General features: G+C 47.8%; 1 protein-coding gene across 10 annotated transcripts; it reads left to right on the top strand.

Moving 5' to 3' along the window:
- The first annotated feature begins 2 nt into the window (after positions 1 to 2).
- Positions 3 to 16,704, top strand: LOC307181662 (interferon alpha-inducible protein 27-like protein 2). Of its 10 annotated transcripts, none has more exons than XM_079912334.1 (8): positions 30 to 70; positions 416 to 725; positions 3,728 to 4,249; positions 4,540 to 4,665; positions 5,067 to 5,216; positions 12,828 to 12,857; positions 13,881 to 14,042; positions 14,593 to 16,704. In XM_079912334.1, the coding sequence occupies exons 4-8, from the start codon at positions 4,593 to 4,595 to the stop codon at positions 14,799 to 14,801; spliced, it is 624 nt and encodes a 207-aa protein (XP_079768460.1). In that variant the 5' UTR covers positions 30 to 70; positions 416 to 725; positions 3,728 to 4,249; positions 4,540 to 4,592; the 3' UTR covers positions 14,802 to 16,704. The 10 variants fall into 10 exon arrangements, with proteins under 10 accessions (XP_079768461.1, XP_079768460.1, XP_079768455.1 ...); XM_079912337.1 differs by having other exon boundaries at positions 51 to 70; positions 453 to 725; XM_079912331.1 differs by lacking the exon at positions 30 to 70 and having other exon boundaries at positions 80 to 725; positions 3,728 to 3,825; positions 4,227 to 4,249.

The following is a 16,704-nucleotide window of genomic DNA, read 5'->3' as shown; positions in this document are numbered from 1 at the left end:
ATTCTAGACCCCGCACTTAATTCGCTGCGCGCGGCGGGCTTCCGCAGTGCGGGTACCAAGAGCGCAGACGGTGAGTGCAAGGGGCCGCGCTGATAGGTCCTCCTCTCGGGCTTAGGGAGCGGGAGCAACAGGTGGAGCCCGCCGTACTTCCTCTGAAGGGGCTCTGTTCTAGCTCATGTATGGGAACGTAAATTCTTGTATTCTTGCTTCGGTTTTAGTGCAGTGGCTGTTTACGTACTGGCTGTATGCCTGGAGCCTCGCAAAAGTTTTAGCATTTAATTTACAACTCAACCAGCCTGTATTGGAGGTGTTGTTTTCGCTAGGTTTTCATGCCTCGCCTGTTGCTCACTGATGGTTGGGGAAGGTCGGGCTGCCTCCAATAATCAAGCTAAACTGGGTCCTTTGTTATATGCAGAGAAATCAGCTTCACGGTAGTTACTCTGTTTTTCGAGGTGGGCATCACCAGACCATCTGGGAAACCTTTCCCATACACTGTCTCTATGTCCGGTGACTTTGGGAAGTCCTAAAGGACAACGGGGGAATTCACCAAGCTTAGGTCGAGTGAGCCTCCCCACCACCCCGGAGCCACCATGGGACACAGCTCAACTCATTTCTTGGAGGAACTTGCCAGTGTGTCCCCAAGAGCCTGGGTGGCATAGTCTGCGCCCACCTGGCGCCTGAAGTCCACGGGGACTGCACTTCCTGTGCTCCGGACTTCCTCATAGGTACTTTACCATCTGGCTGTTCATTTGTATCCTTTAATATTCTTTGTAATAAATCAGTAATGGTGAGTAAAGTGCTTTCGTGAGATCTGTGAGCCTTTTGGCAAATTATCAAACCCAAGGAAGAGGTCATGTAACTGAACGCAAGTCTGTGTGCCTGACGAACAGTGAGGCCAAACAATACCAAAACGTCATTTTGGAGCAGAGAAAGGTATATTGCAGGGCCCTGCAAGGAGACGGGTGACTCATGCCTTAAAAACCCAGAACTCCCCAAGCTTTCAGCAAAGCCCTTTTATAGGAAGGGTGAGGGAGGGGCGTGGTTAGTGTTTGCAAACTTCTGGGTGTCACATCCTTTGTTCTTGAGGTCAGGTCACGGTCACCATGTTCCTGTAAACCTCCACCAAACAAATGTTATTCTCTGTTCTGACAAGGAAGGGCAAGGTCCCAAGGCACAACTTTCACCTTCCGAGGTCCAGGCAGTGCTTAAGAGGAGGGGGTCTCTGTGCAGACAGGTTACCCTGCCCGGGACCCTTAGTCCAGCGCCCAGTCAGGGTTCTCCCGCGAGTGCCCAGGCCCTGCTAAGGAGGCAGATCTCAGCTGGTGGCGCCCTCTGGGCCAGGTCCCCAAACCCTGCCCAGCCGTCATCACTGAGGGACCCAGGCGCCCAGAACCCCAAGAGTTCGACCAAAACAACCCAAAAAACCTGTTCTGCTTAAGTTACCTGGAGTGACTTCTGTTATCTGCAGCCAAACCCTGACTAGCAGGTGCATGGAACACACACACACACATACACACAGAGTTTTCTCTTTTAAAAATTATTTTTAGTATTAGCAGATTGAACACATTTTCAAATATTTATTGGCCATGTATAATTCTTTTTTTAGGAACCACCTCTTCTAGTCTGAGTTCCTTTTTAAAGACAGTTCTTCTGAAAAATTGTTTCATAAGAACTTTCTTTACATTGGGGATTCTAATGATGCAAAGGGTATTGTGGGTTATTTTCCCCCCTCAGTAGATTACGTGTCCCTTACCCTTGTTTGTGGTGTTTTTAATGTCACATGTGGTCTGATGGTACCAGTCTCTTCTGTTCCATAGGTTGTCTTTCTATGTGTCTTCTAGTGACAGGAAATTCACAGAAACCAACAGGCCTGTTTCTCCAGGAGGGGGCTGCCTCTCATGCCTTGAATTCCGCCAGGAAAGTAGATTGGATACCAAGTGACGAGGAAGAATGTTGTAGTTTATCTTAGGACAGGGCCGAAAGTAAGCTCATCACACGAGATGAATGGTGCCGAAGCGCAGCAGTAGAGGGCTGCCGCTCGCTCAGGCAAAACAGCGCCGTCTGTCCTGCTGTGGTAGCTTTTATTAAAGCATTATCTAGGTTTACACTTTAAGACTTGTTTTCTTAACATTTCAGAAGTGCCAACGCAGCAACCTATGTTTTTATTAATTATAGAAGCAATAATTGGCTTTCGTGAGAACCTGCCGTGCTTCGTCCTTGAGCGCAAAGCAGCACAGAGTTCCCACCATTATTCTGATTATACTGAAGTAGCACAAGGACACTTCCTTGCGCTCCCACCACTCTGATTAGACTGAGGACATCTCATGGATCAGTGCCCAAAGCACTCAATGCTTCTTCGCAGGCCCCCGGTTTGCCGGGGGGGCTCAAAGCAATCAGGACTGTTTGCAGTTCTGGCTTATTCGCCAGCCCCCAGTTTGCTGGGGGGTGGGGGGTGGCTCATGGGTCACGTCTCCTTTCCATGTCCTCAGTTGTTCCACTACAGAAGAGGGGCTCCTGCAACCTTGCTCTGAAAACCTCTCCCCTCTGTGTCCCATGGACAGTGCCACCCAGTATCCCAGGGAAAACGGGAGCAGTTTTTGCTGAGCTGTTTGGGGCTGTTGTCCTAAAGCTAAGCAGGGGTGGGGGTGGGGAACAGACAGGTCCTAGGTCTGGTCCCTCATGTCCTTGTCTTGCACGAGGGACAAAGCCTCATTTCCCAGGACATTCAAGCATATTCCAAGCAGAGCCCTCTTCCAGCCCTGATTCTGCCCCTTCTTTCATCTCCTGCTCCTCCTTTTCCCCCCAGCTTCACACTGAGATTCTCACTTCCCCCTTTTTTCTCCTTATTCATTCTTTCATTCCAAACACATTTACTGGGACTTCCCTGGCGGTCCACCGGTTAGGACTTCGCCTTCCAATGCAGGGAGTGCGGGTTTGATCCCTGGTCGGGGAGATAAGATCCCACATGCCTCGCGGTCAGAAAACCAAATCATAAAACAAGAAATATTGTAATAAATTCATTAAAGACTTTAAAAATGGTCCACATCAAAAAAAATTTTTTTTTTAAATATTTACTGAGCTCCTGACCCAGGGGAATAAGACAGACAAATCTACGCTTTTCATGAGACTTAATCCACTAGGGGTAAAGAACAGAAAGAAGTAAATGTAATAATAAAAATAAAAAGTAAAATAAATAAATAAATAAAAATAAAATAAATAAATAAAATAATAAAAATAAAAAATAAAACCCATACTGCCTCCTTGGTTATTACAGATATGAGATTAGGGAACTAATCTGGAAGCAGAGTCCTGTCGCGCTCTCCCCTTCCCCACCTCCTATGCCCTTGCCTACCCTGGGAGGTCACTGTCTGGGAAGGAAGAGCAGTGTCAGAAGTTCTGCAGGTAGTGAGGCTGCCGAGGACACCAGCTGGGTGTTAAAGTCCCCTACTATGATTGTGTAACTGTCAATTTCCCCTTTTATGGCTGTTAGCATTTGCCTTATGTATTGAGTTGTCCCTATGTTGGGTGCATAAATATTTACAGTTGTTATATCTTCGTCTTGGATTGATCCCTCGATCATTATGTAGTGTCCTTCTTTGTCTCTTGGAAGAGTCTTTATTTTAAAATCTATTTTGTCTGATATGAAAATTGCTACTACAGCTTTCTTTTGGTTTCCATTTTCATGGAATATCTTTTTCCATCCCCTCCATGCTGCATGACGTCTAAGCCCAAAAGCCCAAGGAGGAAGTGAGTCTATCTCTTCCCAGGTTTGGTGCCAGGTAGAACTCACCTCGGCATGCTAATGCAAGGATGAGGCCTGCGTGGGTGAGTCATTCTGCGGGAGCATTATTTTCCCTCTCAAAATCCCTTCTTGGATATGTGAGAAATCCATAGTCCTCCTTTTTATAAAACTCGACTGCAATTCTTGTGAACTTTATTTTGTACGAGATCATCCTTCCCCTGCCTGCCATGATTTACAAATTTATAGCCCAAAACATTTTACCTTGGCTGACAAATGCCACAGAGCCCTAATCTCATATCTGTAATAACCAAGGAGGCAGTATGGGTTGATGGTTAACAGCATGATTTCTGACCAGTGCGTGGGTTGGAATCCTTAGTTGTGACCGTTGGCAAGTGAATTACCCTTGACGTGCCTTAGTTTGGACGCACATAGGCACTCACAAAATAGGTGCTATCATTACATTTACTTCTCTGCTTCCATCCAGGGCAGCTGTCACTGTGACCAGAGGTGAGTGTGCTGGGAAGGGCCTTGAGCCCACCTTTACCGGGAGACTTTGGGTACCTCCAGTCTTGTATCAACCCAGGTCACTCTGAAGCCCTAGGACTTAGGCTGGCCGGGCAGTGGGTGGGGCAGAGATGGATAACCAAGGAGGCAGTATGGGCAGAGATGGAAGTGCCCACAGGCTCCTATAGGACAGAGGGCAAGGCTGGGGCAACAGAGAGGTGCCCCTGCCCTCCCCCCACCAGTCCATCATAAATCAGGCAGAGCACTTCCGATTTTCATACTCTGTTTCTCAGAAAGATAGTGGTGTCCCTGGCTCTGCACCTGGTGTTCCCACACTGCCTCCAAGATGTCAGCTAAAGCCATAGAGAGCGGGGAAGGAGATGCCACTGAGCTCAGCCCGCAGGAATATCCCTCTGATGGTGAGTGCTCTAGGGAAGCTCCAGAGGGTGGGGTGGCCCAGGGCTTGGGGTGCCTTAACAAGGGCAGAGGGGGTCTTCTAGGTTCTGGCCTGGACCTGCCACCAGGTGCACTGTGCCCCATCAGGTCGTTAACCTCGTGGGCCTCAGACTCCTGCTCTGTGAAGTCTGGAATCTGCCAGCTCCGCGTTGGTGCTGGGTCTCGCTCTCTCTGTCTTCTCCTTGGGTTCACCTCCAAGCATCTTTGTCACCTCTTAGCACAGCTGCCGTTGAGGTCCCCTCCCAATGTCAGAGTTCTTGGGAGTTTCGGGAGATGGTCGAGGGCGCCGTGTGGGGCCTCTGGTCCCTCAGCTGCCCACCCCGCTGGGAGCTCCCCCTCCTCTTTTTTTTTTTTTTTTTTCCAGAGGAGGATGAACCTTCCCAGTCAACCGACCAGGCCTCTGATGGTTCTCCTGGGAAGCCACCACAGGGGCCACCCCAAGGGCCAGATGGATCTGGCTCTGACCCCAGAGACCCACCCAAGGCTGGAGGAAGCAATTTCGCCCATTACGCAGGTAACTGATCCCTGAGCATCAATCCACGGGCCCTCACCCAACTCCCCACTGCTCAGTTCAGCCTTCTGAGTTGTCAGTGTCAGGCCCACCTTCCTGATAGAATCTCTCTGACACTCACATTGTCAGAAAAAGGGCACAGTATACATGAGAGATGAAATCAATGATGCTCTAGAATCAGAGGAACCGCATGTGGACTAGCCACATGTCCCTGAAATGTGGGCCGTGGGACTGAGGAACTGAGTTTTAAATTTTATTTCATTTTAATTAAGATTTACATGGCACACATGGCTAGTGGTTCCTATAGTGGGCAGCATGGGCCTAGTGTATGACCTTGGGTGTGTGTGGCATAGAGTTCAAGATCCTTGGAAGTGAGGCGTGAGAACTTCAAGGCCAGTTTGTTGGAAATATCATCTGTGCAGAAACGGAAACCCTCAAGACAGGTCAGGGGTACTGATGGAGGGAGAGGTGATGGTGAGCCATGAGCTGCAGCCTTCAAGAAATGACGAGGTCTGAGGCTGATTTCGTACCTTCTCTCCCTTGCCTGGGACCAAGGCTCCTCTTCGTGCGGAGCTGGCTGAGCTCACTCCTGCAACTCCTGAAATCTCCGGAACTCCTTGTCCCAGCTGCCCCAGCACCCCAGTCCCTGCCGCTGTCAGATGTCCCTGCCAGCCCCAAGAGCTCTCAGCAATTCGACATGGTCCAGGCATGCTCTGCCCCGTGGTGCCAGGGGCTCCAGCCACAAGGCAGGACACACAGAGGAAGCAGGGTGACTTCTCTCTTTTTTTTTTTTTGAATTTTTGAATTCTCTTTTATTATTTTTTTATACAGCAGGTTCTTCTTAGTTCTCCATTTTATACATATTAGTGTATACATGTCAATCCCAGTCGTGCAATTCATCCCACCAGCACACCCCCCACCACTGTCCCCCCTTGTTCTCTACAACTGTGTCTCTAGTTCTGCCCTGTAAACTGGTTTTTCGAGGTTCCACATATATGCGTGAATATACGATATTTGTTTTTCTCTTTCTGACTTACTTCACTCTGTATGATAGACTCTAGATCCATCCACATCACTACAAATGACCCAATTTCGTTCCTTTTTATGGCTGAGTAATATTCCATTGTATATATGTGCCACATCTTCTTTATCCATTCATCTGCTGATGGGTATTTAGGTTGCTTCCATATCCTGCCTATTGTAAATACTGCTGCAGTGAACATTGGGGTGCATGTGTCTTTTTGAATTATGGTTTTCTGTGGGTATATGCTGAGTAGTGGGATTGCTGGGTCGTGTGGTAATTCCATTTTTAGTTTTTTAAGGAACCTCCATACTGTTCTCCATAATGGCTGTATCAGTTTACATTCCCACCAACAGTGCAAGAGAGTTCTCTTTTCTCCACACCCTCTCCAGCATTTGTTGTTTGTAGATTTTCTGATGATGCCCATTCTGACCGGCATAAGGTGATACCTCACTGTAGTTTTGATTGCATGTCTCTAATAATTAGTGATGCTGAGCAGCTTTTCATGTGCTTCTTGGCCATCTGTATGTCTTCTTTGGAGAAATGTCTATTTAGGTCTTCTGCCCATTTTTGGATTGGGTTGTTTGTTTTTTTAATATTGAGCTGCGTGAGCTGTTCATATATTTTGGAGATTAATCCTTTGTCCATTGATTCATTTGCAAATATTTTCTCCCATTCTGAGGGTTGTCTTTTCGTCTTGTTTGTAGTTTCCTTTGCTGTGCAAAAGCTTTTAATTTTCATTAGGTCCTATTAGTTTATTTTTGTTTTTATTTCCATTACTCTAGAAGGTGGATCAAAAAAGATCTTGCTGTGATTTATGTCAAAGAGTGTTCTTCCTATGTCTCCTCTAAGAGTTTTATAGTGTCCGGTCTTACATTTAGGTCTCTAATCCATTTTGAGTTTATTTTTGTGTATGGTGTTAGGGAGTGTTCTAATTTCATTCTTTTACATGTAGCTGTCCAGTTTTCCCAGCACCACTTATTGAAGAGACTGTCTTTTCTCCATTTTATATCCTTGCCTCCTTTGTCATAGATTAGTTGACCATAGGTATGTGGGTTTATCTCTGGGCTTTCTATCCTGTTCCACTGATCTATATTTCTGTTTTTGTGCCAGTACCATATTGTCTTGATTACTGTAGCTTTGTAGTATAGTCTGAAGTCAGGGAGTCTGATTCCTCCAGCTCTGTTTTTTTTCCCTCAAGACTGCTTTGGCTATTCGGGGTCTTTTGTGTCTCCTACAAATTTTAAGGTTTTTTGTTCTAGTTCTGTAAATAATGCCACTGGTAATTTGACAGGGATTGCATTGAATCTGTAGATTGCTTTGGGTAGTATAGTCATTTTCACAATATTGATTCTTCAAATCCAAGAGCATGGTATATCTCTCCATCTGTTTGTGTCATCTTTGATTTCTTTCATCAGTGTCTTATAGTTTTCTGAGTACAGGTCTTTTACCTCCTTAGGTAGGTTTATTCCTAGGTATTTTATTCTTTTTGTTGAAATGGTGAATGGGATTGTTTCCTTAATTTCTCTTTCTGATCTTTCATTGTTAGTGTATAGGAATGCAAGAAATTTCTGTGCATTAATTTTGTATCCTGCAACTTTGCCAAATTCATTGATTACCTGTAGTAGTTTTCTGGTGGCATCTTTAGGATTCTCTATGTATAGTGTCATGTCATCTGAAAACAGTAACAGTTTTACTTCTTCTTTTCCAATTTGGATTGCTTTTATTTCTTTTTCTTCTCTGATTGCCATGGCTAGGACTTCCAAAACTGTGTTGAATAATAGTGGTGAGAGTGGACATCCTTTTCTTGTTCCTGATCCTAGAGGAAATGCTTTCAGTTTTTCACCATTGAGAATGATGTTTGCTGTGGGTTTGTCATATATGGCCTTTATTATGTTGAGGTAGGTTCCCTCTATGCCTACTTTCTGGAGAGTTTTTATCATAAATTGGTGTTGAATTTTGTCAAAAGCTTTTTCTGCATCTATTGAGATGATCATATGGTTTTTCTTCTTCAATTTGTTAATATGGTGTATCACATTGATTGATTTGGATATATTGAAGAATCCTTGCATCCCTGGGATAGATCCCACTTGATCGTGGTGTATGATCCTTTTAATGTGTTCTTGGATTCTGTTTGCTAGTATTTTGTTGAGGATTTTTGCATCTCTATTCATCAGTGATATTGGTCTGTAATTTTCTTTTTTTGTAGTATCTTTATCTGGTTTTGGTATCAGGGTGATGGTGGCCTCATAGAATGAATTTGGGAGTGTTCCTTCCTCTGCAATATTTTGGAAGAGTTTGAGAAGGATGGGTATTAGCTCTTCTCTAAATGTTTAATAGAATTCATCTGTGAAGCCGTCTGGTCCTGGACTTTTGTTTGTTGGAAGATTTTTAATCACCGTTTCAATTTCATTACTTGTGATTGGTCTGTCCATATTTTCTGTTTCTTCCTGGTTCACTCTTGGAAGGTTATACGTAAGAATTTGTCCATTTCTTCCAGGTTGTCCATTTTATTGGCATAGAGTTGCTCATAGTAGTCTCTCATGATGCTTTGTATTTCTGTGGTGTCCGTTGTAACTTCTCCTTTTTCATCTCTAATTTCATTGATTTGAGTCCTCTCCCTCTTTTTCTTGATGAGTCTGGCTAAAGGTTAATCAATTTTGTTTATCTTCTCAAAGAACCAGCTTTTAGTTTTATTGATCTTTGCTATTATTTTCTCTGTTTCTATTTCATCTATTTCTGCTCTGATCTTTATGATTTCTTTACTTCTACTAACTTTGGGTTTTGTTTGTTCTTCTTTGTCTAGTTTCTTTAGGTGTAAGGTTAGATTGTTTATTTGATATTTTTCTTGTTTCTTGAGGTAGGCTTGTATTTCTATTAACTTCCCTCTTAGAACTGCTTTTGCTACATCCCGTAGGTTTTGGATCATCGTGTTTTCATTGTAATTTGTCTCTAGGTATTTTTTAATTTCCTCTTTGATTTCTTCACTGATCTCTTGGTGAAGAGATTTAGTAATGTATTGTTTAGCCTCCATGTGTTTGTGTTTCTTACGTTTTCTTTCCCTGTAATTGATTTCTAATCTTATAGCATTGTGGTCGGAAGAGATGCTTGATATGATATCAGTTTTCTTAAATTTACCAAGGCTTGATTTGTGACCCAAGATGGGATCTATCCTGGAGAATGTTCCATGTGCACTTGAGAAGAAAGTGTAATCTGCTGTTTTTGGATGGAATGTCCTATAAATATCAATTAAATCTATCTGGTCTATTGTATCATTTAAAGCTTGTGTTTCCTTATTAATTTTCTGTCTGGATGATCTGTCCATTGGTGTAAGTGAGGTGTTAAAGTCCCCCACTATTACTGTGTTACTGTCGATTTCCTGTTTTATAGCTGTTAGCAGTTGCCTTATGAATTGAGGTGTTCCTATGTTGGGTGCACGTATATTTATAATTGTTATATCTTCTTCTTGGATTGATCCCTTGATCATTATGTAGTGTCCTTCCTTGTCTCTTGTAACATTCTTTATTTTAAAGTCTATTTTATCTGATATGAGTATTGCTACTCCAGCTTTCTTTTGCTTTTCATTTGCATGGAATATTTTTTTCCATCCCCTCACTTTCAGTCTGTATGTGTCCCTAGGTCTGAAGTGGGTCTCTTGTAGACAGGATATATGTGGGTCTTATTTTTGTATCCATTCAGCAAGCCTGTGTCTTTTGGTTGGAGCATTTAATCCATTTACATTTAAGGTAATTATCGCTATGTATGTTCCTATTACCATTTTCTTAGTTGTTTTGGGTTTGTTTTTGTAGGTCTTTTCCTTCTCTTGTGTTTCCCACTTAGAGAAGTTCCTTTAGCATTTGTTGTATAGCTGGTTTGGTGGTGCTGAATTCTCTTAGCTTTTGCTTGTCTGTAAAGCTTTTGATTTCTCCGTCGAATCTGAATGAGATCTTTGCCAGGTAGAGTAATCTTGGTTGTAGGTTCTTCCCTTTTATCATTTTAAGTATATCATGCCACTCCCTTCTGGCTTGTAGAGTTTCTGCTGAGAAATCAGCTGCTAACCTTATGGGAGTTCCCTTGTATGTTATTTGTTGTTCTTCCCTTGCTGCTTTCAATAATTTTTCTTTGTCTTTATTTTTGCCAATTTGATTACTATGTGTCTTGGCGTGTTTCTCCTTGGGTTTATCCTGTATTGGACTCTCTGTGCTTCCTGAACTTGCGTGGCTATTTCCTTTCCCATTTTAGGGAGGTTTTCAACTATAATCTCTTTGAATATTTTCTTGGGTCCTTTCTCTCTGTCTTCTCCTTCTGGGACCCCTATAATGCGAATGTTGTCACGTTTAATGTTGTCCCAGAGGTCTCTTAGGCTGTCTTCATTTCTTTTCATTCTTTTTTCTTTATTCTGTTCCGCGGCAGTGAATCCCACTATTCTGTCTTCCAGGTCACTTATCCGTTCTTCTGCCTCAGTTATTCTGCTATTGATTCCTTCTAGTGTAGTTTTCATTTCAGTTACTGTATTGCTCATCTCTGTTTGTTTGTTCTTTAATTCTTCTAAGTCTTTGATAAACATTTCTTGCATCTGCTCGATCTTTGCCTCTATTCTTTTTCCAGGGTCCTGGATATCTTCACTATCATTATTCCGAATTCTTTTTCTGGAAAGCACTTCATTTAGTTGTTTTTCTGGGGTTTTATCTTGTTCCTTCATCTGGTACAAAGTCCTCTGCCTTTTCATTTTGTCTAGCTTCTGTGATTGTGGTTCCTGATGGGAGGGACTGGTGGTGGGTAGAGCTGGGTGTTGCTCTGGTGGGCAGGGCTCAGTAAAACTTTATTCTGCTTGTCTGCTGATGGGTGGGGCTGGGTTCCCTCCCTGTTAGTTGTTTGGCCTGAGGTGACCCAAAACTGGAGCCTGCCCAGGCTCTTTGGTGGGGCTAATGGTAGACTCTGGGAGGGCTCACGCCAAGGAGTACTTCCCGGAACTTCTGCTGCCAGTGTCCTTGTCCCTTAGTGAGCCAAAGCCACCACTTGCCTCTGCAGGAGACTCTCCAACAGTTGCAGGTAGGTCTGGTTCAGTCTCCCCTGGGGTCACTGCTCCTTCCCCTGGGTCCCGATATGCACACTACTTTGTGTGTGCCCTGCAAAAGTGAAGTCTCTGGGACTTCCCTGGTGGCGCAGCAGTTAAGAATCCGCCTGCCAATGCAGGGGACACAGGTTCCATCCCTGGTCCGGGAAGATCCCACATGCCGCGGAGCACCCAAGCCCGTGTGCCACAACTACTGAGCCTGCACTCTGGAGCCTGTGAGCCACAACTACTGAGCCTGCGTGCCACAACTACTGAAGCCCACGCCTAGAGCCCACGCTCTACAACAAGAGAAGCCACCGCAATGAGAAGCCTGCGCACTGCAACGAAGAGTAGCCCCCGCTCGCCACAACTAGAGAAAGCCTGCCTGCAGCAACGAAGACCCAACGCAGCCAAAAATAACTAACTAGATAAATTTATAAAAAAGGAAAAAAGAGCGAAGTCTCTGTTTCCCCCAGGCCTGTCAAAGTCCTGCAATGAAATCCCGCCAGCCTTCAGAGTGATTCTCTAGGAATTCCTCCTCCCGTTGCCAGACCCCCAGGTTGGGAAGCCTGACGTGGGGTTCAGAACCTTCACTCCAGAGGGCGGACTTCTGTGGTACAACTGTTCTCCAGTTTGTGAGTCACCCACCCAGCAGTTATGGGATTTGAGTTTATTGTGATTGCGCCTCTCCTACCGTCTCGTTGCACCTTCTCCTTTGTCTTTGGATGTGGGGCACCTTCTCCTTTGTCTTTGGATGTGGGGCACCTTTTTTGGTGAGTTCCAGTGTCTTCCTGGCAATGACTGTCAGGAAGCAGTCATTTTCATTTGCATGGAATATTTTTTTCCATCCCCTCACTTTCAGTCTGTATGTGTCCCTAGGTCTGAAGTGGGTCTCTTGTAGACAGGATATATGTGGGTCTTATTTTTGTATCCATTCAGCGAGCCTGTGTCTTTTGGTTGGAGCATTTAATCCATTTACATTTAAGGTAATTATTTACCTTATTTAAGGTTCTTGTCACTCGAGGTGACAAGAACCTTGCCAAGAAGGAACCGAAGCAGGGTCCCTTCTGGTGGGGGAATTAGAGATGCTTCCTGCAGAAAGTGACAAGTAGGCTGAGCCCTGGAGGACGGGGGGCTTTCACTCCAACTGTAGCCTGAGAAGGGTATAGGGTGTCTGGAAGAGGGAAAGACCAGAAAAGTCAAATTTATTCCATCGCAAATGAAAATAGCATGCTTTTCTTGATTTTGTTTTGTTTTGAGAAAATGATACCAAATGTATTGACGTCACAGAGCAGCATGAAACTTTTTCAAGGCAGGTGCCCCTCGCCATCTGGAGCATAACAGAGCTCCAGACGCTCGTCCATCCCCCTCTGCATTCTCAGAAAATCAGACTTCTCAGGAAAAGCAGGAAGAGGCCAGGCAGGGGCTGCTCTCTTCTCTGATCCCAACTCCAGGGAACCCCCTCCCACTGTGGCAGCAGCGGGGGTGCAGGGGGAGGCCAGTGCCATGCACTCATGGGGGTGCTTTTTGTCTCCAGGTATGGCCTCTGTAGCCGTGATTGGAGGAGGTGAGTCTCTTTGGGAAGAAACTCAAGCCCTCATCTGACCCTGGGACCACCTGGCCTTGACCAAGCCCAAGATTGCCTTGAGCCCCAGGACATAGGTGGGTAAGGGTGCAGTGGGCAGGGGACAGAGTTGGAACACTCGAGGTGACAAGAACCTTGCCAAGAAGGAACCGAAGCAAAGCCATTCAAAGCACCCAGGTCCGATCTCAGCTTCTCCCAAGTGCAAACCGTGTGATCCAGGCAGGTTGTTAAATCTGTCTCAACCCATGATTCCTCCCCAGAAGGCAGGGCCAGTGGGACCTCCAGAGGGTTGTAGGGGATGTGTAAGCTGAGCTGTAGGGATTCCTCGGACTGCTTTACAAACCCTCTAGCTTATCCCGTGAGCCCAGAGGTTTCCAGCTGTGCCCCTGGCCAGCATCCTCTAACACGGTGGCCAGAATTCAAGAAAATGAAAACATTTCTGTCACACCAGCCACAGTCTCAGGTGCTCATTGGCTACAGGCGGCCAGCGTGTTGGACAGTGCAGATACGGAACGTTTCCTGGTTGCAGAAAGTTCTATGACTGCACTCTCTGGAGATGTAGGGGACCCCTGGGGGGACGCCCACAGGCAGCTGCAGGGCAGAGGGCAGAAGCCGCCACCCCAGCACCTCTTCAGAAGAGCAGCTCTGTCCTTATTCTGTGGGCCCTGTGATAGGGGGAAAGACGCTATTTTCCCTGCCAAAAGGGGGCGCTTGAAGACCACTGCTCCTTTCATCTTATTTCACACAAGGGCGGTTGAGGCACAGGGAGGACAGGTGAGCCTTCCAGGACCACAGCAAAACAGAGAAATGCACAGGCCTGGGATCCAGCTTCTCGGCAGGGCCCCGTGCACTCGTGTCCACTTCTACAGCCTTCCTTTGCCTCAGGCCCCGTGGCTCTCACGAGAGCGACGTGCACCCCTCACCTCATCCCCCTCAGGAAGGTATCAGGGAGAACTGGGGAGTCTGTCCCCTGTGGCCAACCCTAAAGCTCCTCTCCCGCTACAGCCGTGGCCGTGGGGGCTGTGCCTGTGGTGCTGGGCGCCATGGGCTTCACCGGGGCAGGAATCGCAGCCTCCTCCTTAGCGGCCAAGATGATGTCAGCGGCCGCCATTGCCAATGGGGGCGGAGTTGCCGCCGGCAGCCTCGTGGCCACTCTCCAGTCCGTGGGTAAGTGTCTGGGCGGGAGGAAGCGGGGAGGGTGTGACACAGCAGCACAGGATTCAGGCCAGAGGCTAAGCCGGAGGGAGGGCCTGTCTGCTTCCTCCAGCTTCGTGGGCATCAATGTCCCTGGTCCTTTGAGTCTCCCGCACTGTCCCCTCTTCTGGTTGGGGGTGGGCTTGGGGGCACTGGGGGCGTGCAGCGCAGCAGGTGCGCGTTCCCCATCAGCCCTGCAAACCTGCGTAGGGCCCTCGCCTCGCTGGGCCCAGCCTCGTGCTGGGGAGGGAGAGGCAGAGACCCTGTGCCATTTCTCAGAGGGTCTGTCCTGTCGCTGGTGGAGTCACCGCCAGAGTGCGTGTCTCCTCTTCGGGCAGCCATGGGCAGCAGCCCCTCCCCAAAGCAGACCTCCTGGGGTTTCAGGAAGTAGAGGAGGGAACAGGACTGGGATGTCTGGGTCTTGGGCCTCCTGTGGGTCCTGGGTTCTCTGACCTCCCCAGTCTTGCCGGGAGCTGCCGGGGCTGCCTGTCCCCTTGTGCTCTAACCCCCTCCTCTCTCCCAGGGGCAGCCGGACTTTCCATGTCATCCAACATCATCCTGGGCTCGGCTGGGTCAGCTCTTGGGGCCTGGCTGTGGGGTAGAAAAAAGAAAGCCCCTTCCTCTCCTCCACCAGGATCCAGTACTGAAGCAGAGAGGGGCTCCCGGGCTGGAGATGACCCTCCAGGGCCTCAGGATGTCAGTCCCCCAAATGACAAGTCCTCTGCCTCCTAAAATCCTTCAAAGAAGCACAGGAAATAAAGAAGAAATGCTGTGACCTTCACGAGTGTCTGCACTGCATTCTTGTCCACCAGGCAGGGCGCAGTGCATCTGCAGAGTCATGGCTTCAGGGTTGGGGGCAGCAGGAAGTCTGTAAGAATGGGCACTGATGTCTGCGACAGGAAGCCAGGTCTGTTGCAGTCCTGCCACCCAGCTGTGATCCTGGGAAGGTCATGCCTCCCCTTTGAGCCTCAGTTTGCTGCTCTTTGGATGGGATCATGGATCACATGTCTTCAAAGATGTCAGCCAGAGGCAGCAACATAGGATGGCTTGGCCCTGAGGTCAGTTTGAGCCATTGACCCTCAGTTATGAAACACTTTATCCTCAGGGATTCTTGACCCCTCCCCTCCCCACCCAAGACTCTGGGTCTGACTGTATCATGAGTCTAGGAACTCAGCAACACTTGTCTGCCTGGCCTGGTGGCCTTTGGAGCTCTTCAGGTAGGTAGAGAATTTGCATTTCTCCAGAGAGCTCTGTCCCGGTTGGTGTAGAGCTCAGGGTCCTTGGGCTCCAAGGGAGACTGGCCAGAACCTGCAAGGACAGACGGGCCTCCCTCCCCTGGTGGGGCTCCCAAGAGGCTCGTCAGTGCAGAACGCTCAGCTGTCTCCTAAGGCCCACCGGCTGCCTGGCCCTGGGTCAGGTGGCGGGCATTCTATGTGTGTTGACCTGGCCTCTGCCACCTGCCTGTCTGTCCAAGCAGATAACCCATACCCAGTTCCTGGCAGCCCTGCTTCCACTTTAGACTGGAGTCTCAGATCTCGTCCTGTTGGCTCCAGGACCCCGGCCCAGGTCCCCACTCTGGCCTTCACCCCCGTCTTCCTTCACGGCCCCTCCTCCACCAGGCTCTCTCCCTCAGATGCTGCCCAGTTCACTCATACAGCTCCCAGCTAGCCTCGAGGGCTCCCAGAACACAGACAAGCTCAAGACCCACAGGTCAGTTCCACATCTTCAGAAAGTCTGCTCCTGTGGGTAAGACAGGCAGGGGTGGGCAGGGGCGGCTCCTTCCTGCCGCCCCTACCCTCGGGGGGCGGGGGGCTCAGCGAGTGGAGGGGAGACCCGTCTGCAGCCACTGGAAGAACTGTCTCATGTTTCTCATCTGGGTGGCTGCAGGCAGAGAAGCTGGGTCTTGGGAGGGAAGTGACTTAAGCCCCCAGCTGGGCTCTGGGACTCTGGAAGCCAAGAGCCTAGTCCGTGCCCGGGTGACCCTCAAGCCGTGAGCCTGGGTAGGGGGAAGAGACAAGCATTAGGAGGAACCGAATCAGAGCCATTCAAGCCCACGCTTTGGACGCAGCTGGACCTGGGTCGAGTCCCGCTTTGCCAAGCCAAGCTTTGTGATCTTGGATGAATCTCTTACCCTCTCTATGCCAGTATTTCCTCATCGTAAAATGGGGATAGTAATCTCATCCTTCTCGCTGAGTCAGTGAGGAGAGTGCATGAGAACAGGAGCCCAGAACAGCCCGACCGTGGTATAGGCCTTAAAAACGTAATTCGTTCTGATTTCCTAATTCTGGCACATTTTAAATTACTCCATGGAGATCTAAGGGAGTTCTAGAAATCTATGTTTCAGGAGGAGGGAAGCAGCCCACCTCGGGAAGTAAAATCTCCCTCCAGCCCCCTCCCCACCTTCCCCTCACACAGGTCCTTCTGTAACCCCCGTACCATATCTTGGACCCTTCCCAGGCCTGCATCTTCCACAAGCTTAGAGCAGCCTCTCTACCCCTTGGAGCCCCTTGAGATTTTTAAGGGCAGTGGGTGTGACCCCAGTTCTGGTGTCCTCATCTCCCCATCAAAGCTCCACTGTTTCAGCAGTTTGGGTGCCGGTCAATTTCTATGCCATAGAATTTACCAGTGCCGTCCT

This window comes from Stenella coeruleoalba (assembly GCF_951394435.1).
Source record: "Stenella coeruleoalba genome assembly, chromosome: 2".
NCBI classification, from domain to species: Eukaryota; Metazoa; Chordata; class Mammalia; order Artiodactyla; family Delphinidae; genus Stenella; species Stenella coeruleoalba.
This window is presented reverse-complemented; position numbering and strand designations above follow the sequence as displayed.

What these genes read in the sequence shown, in the direction of transcription:
- LOC307181662 (XM_079912335.1), top strand. Translation starts at nt 4,593, where the DNA reads ATGTCAGCTAAAGCCATAGAGAGCGGGGAAGGAGATGCCACTGAGCTC. An exon ending in CAATTTCGCCCATTACGCAG is followed by an intron (nt 5,217 to 12,827) that starts GTAACTGATCCC and finishes TTTTGTCTCCAG; the next exon opens with GTATGGCCTCTGTAGCCGTG. An exon ending in TGTAGCCGTGATTGGAGGAG is followed by an intron (nt 12,858 to 13,880) that starts GTGAGTCTCTTT and finishes CTCCCGCTACAG; the next exon opens with CCGTGGCCGTGGGGGCTGTG.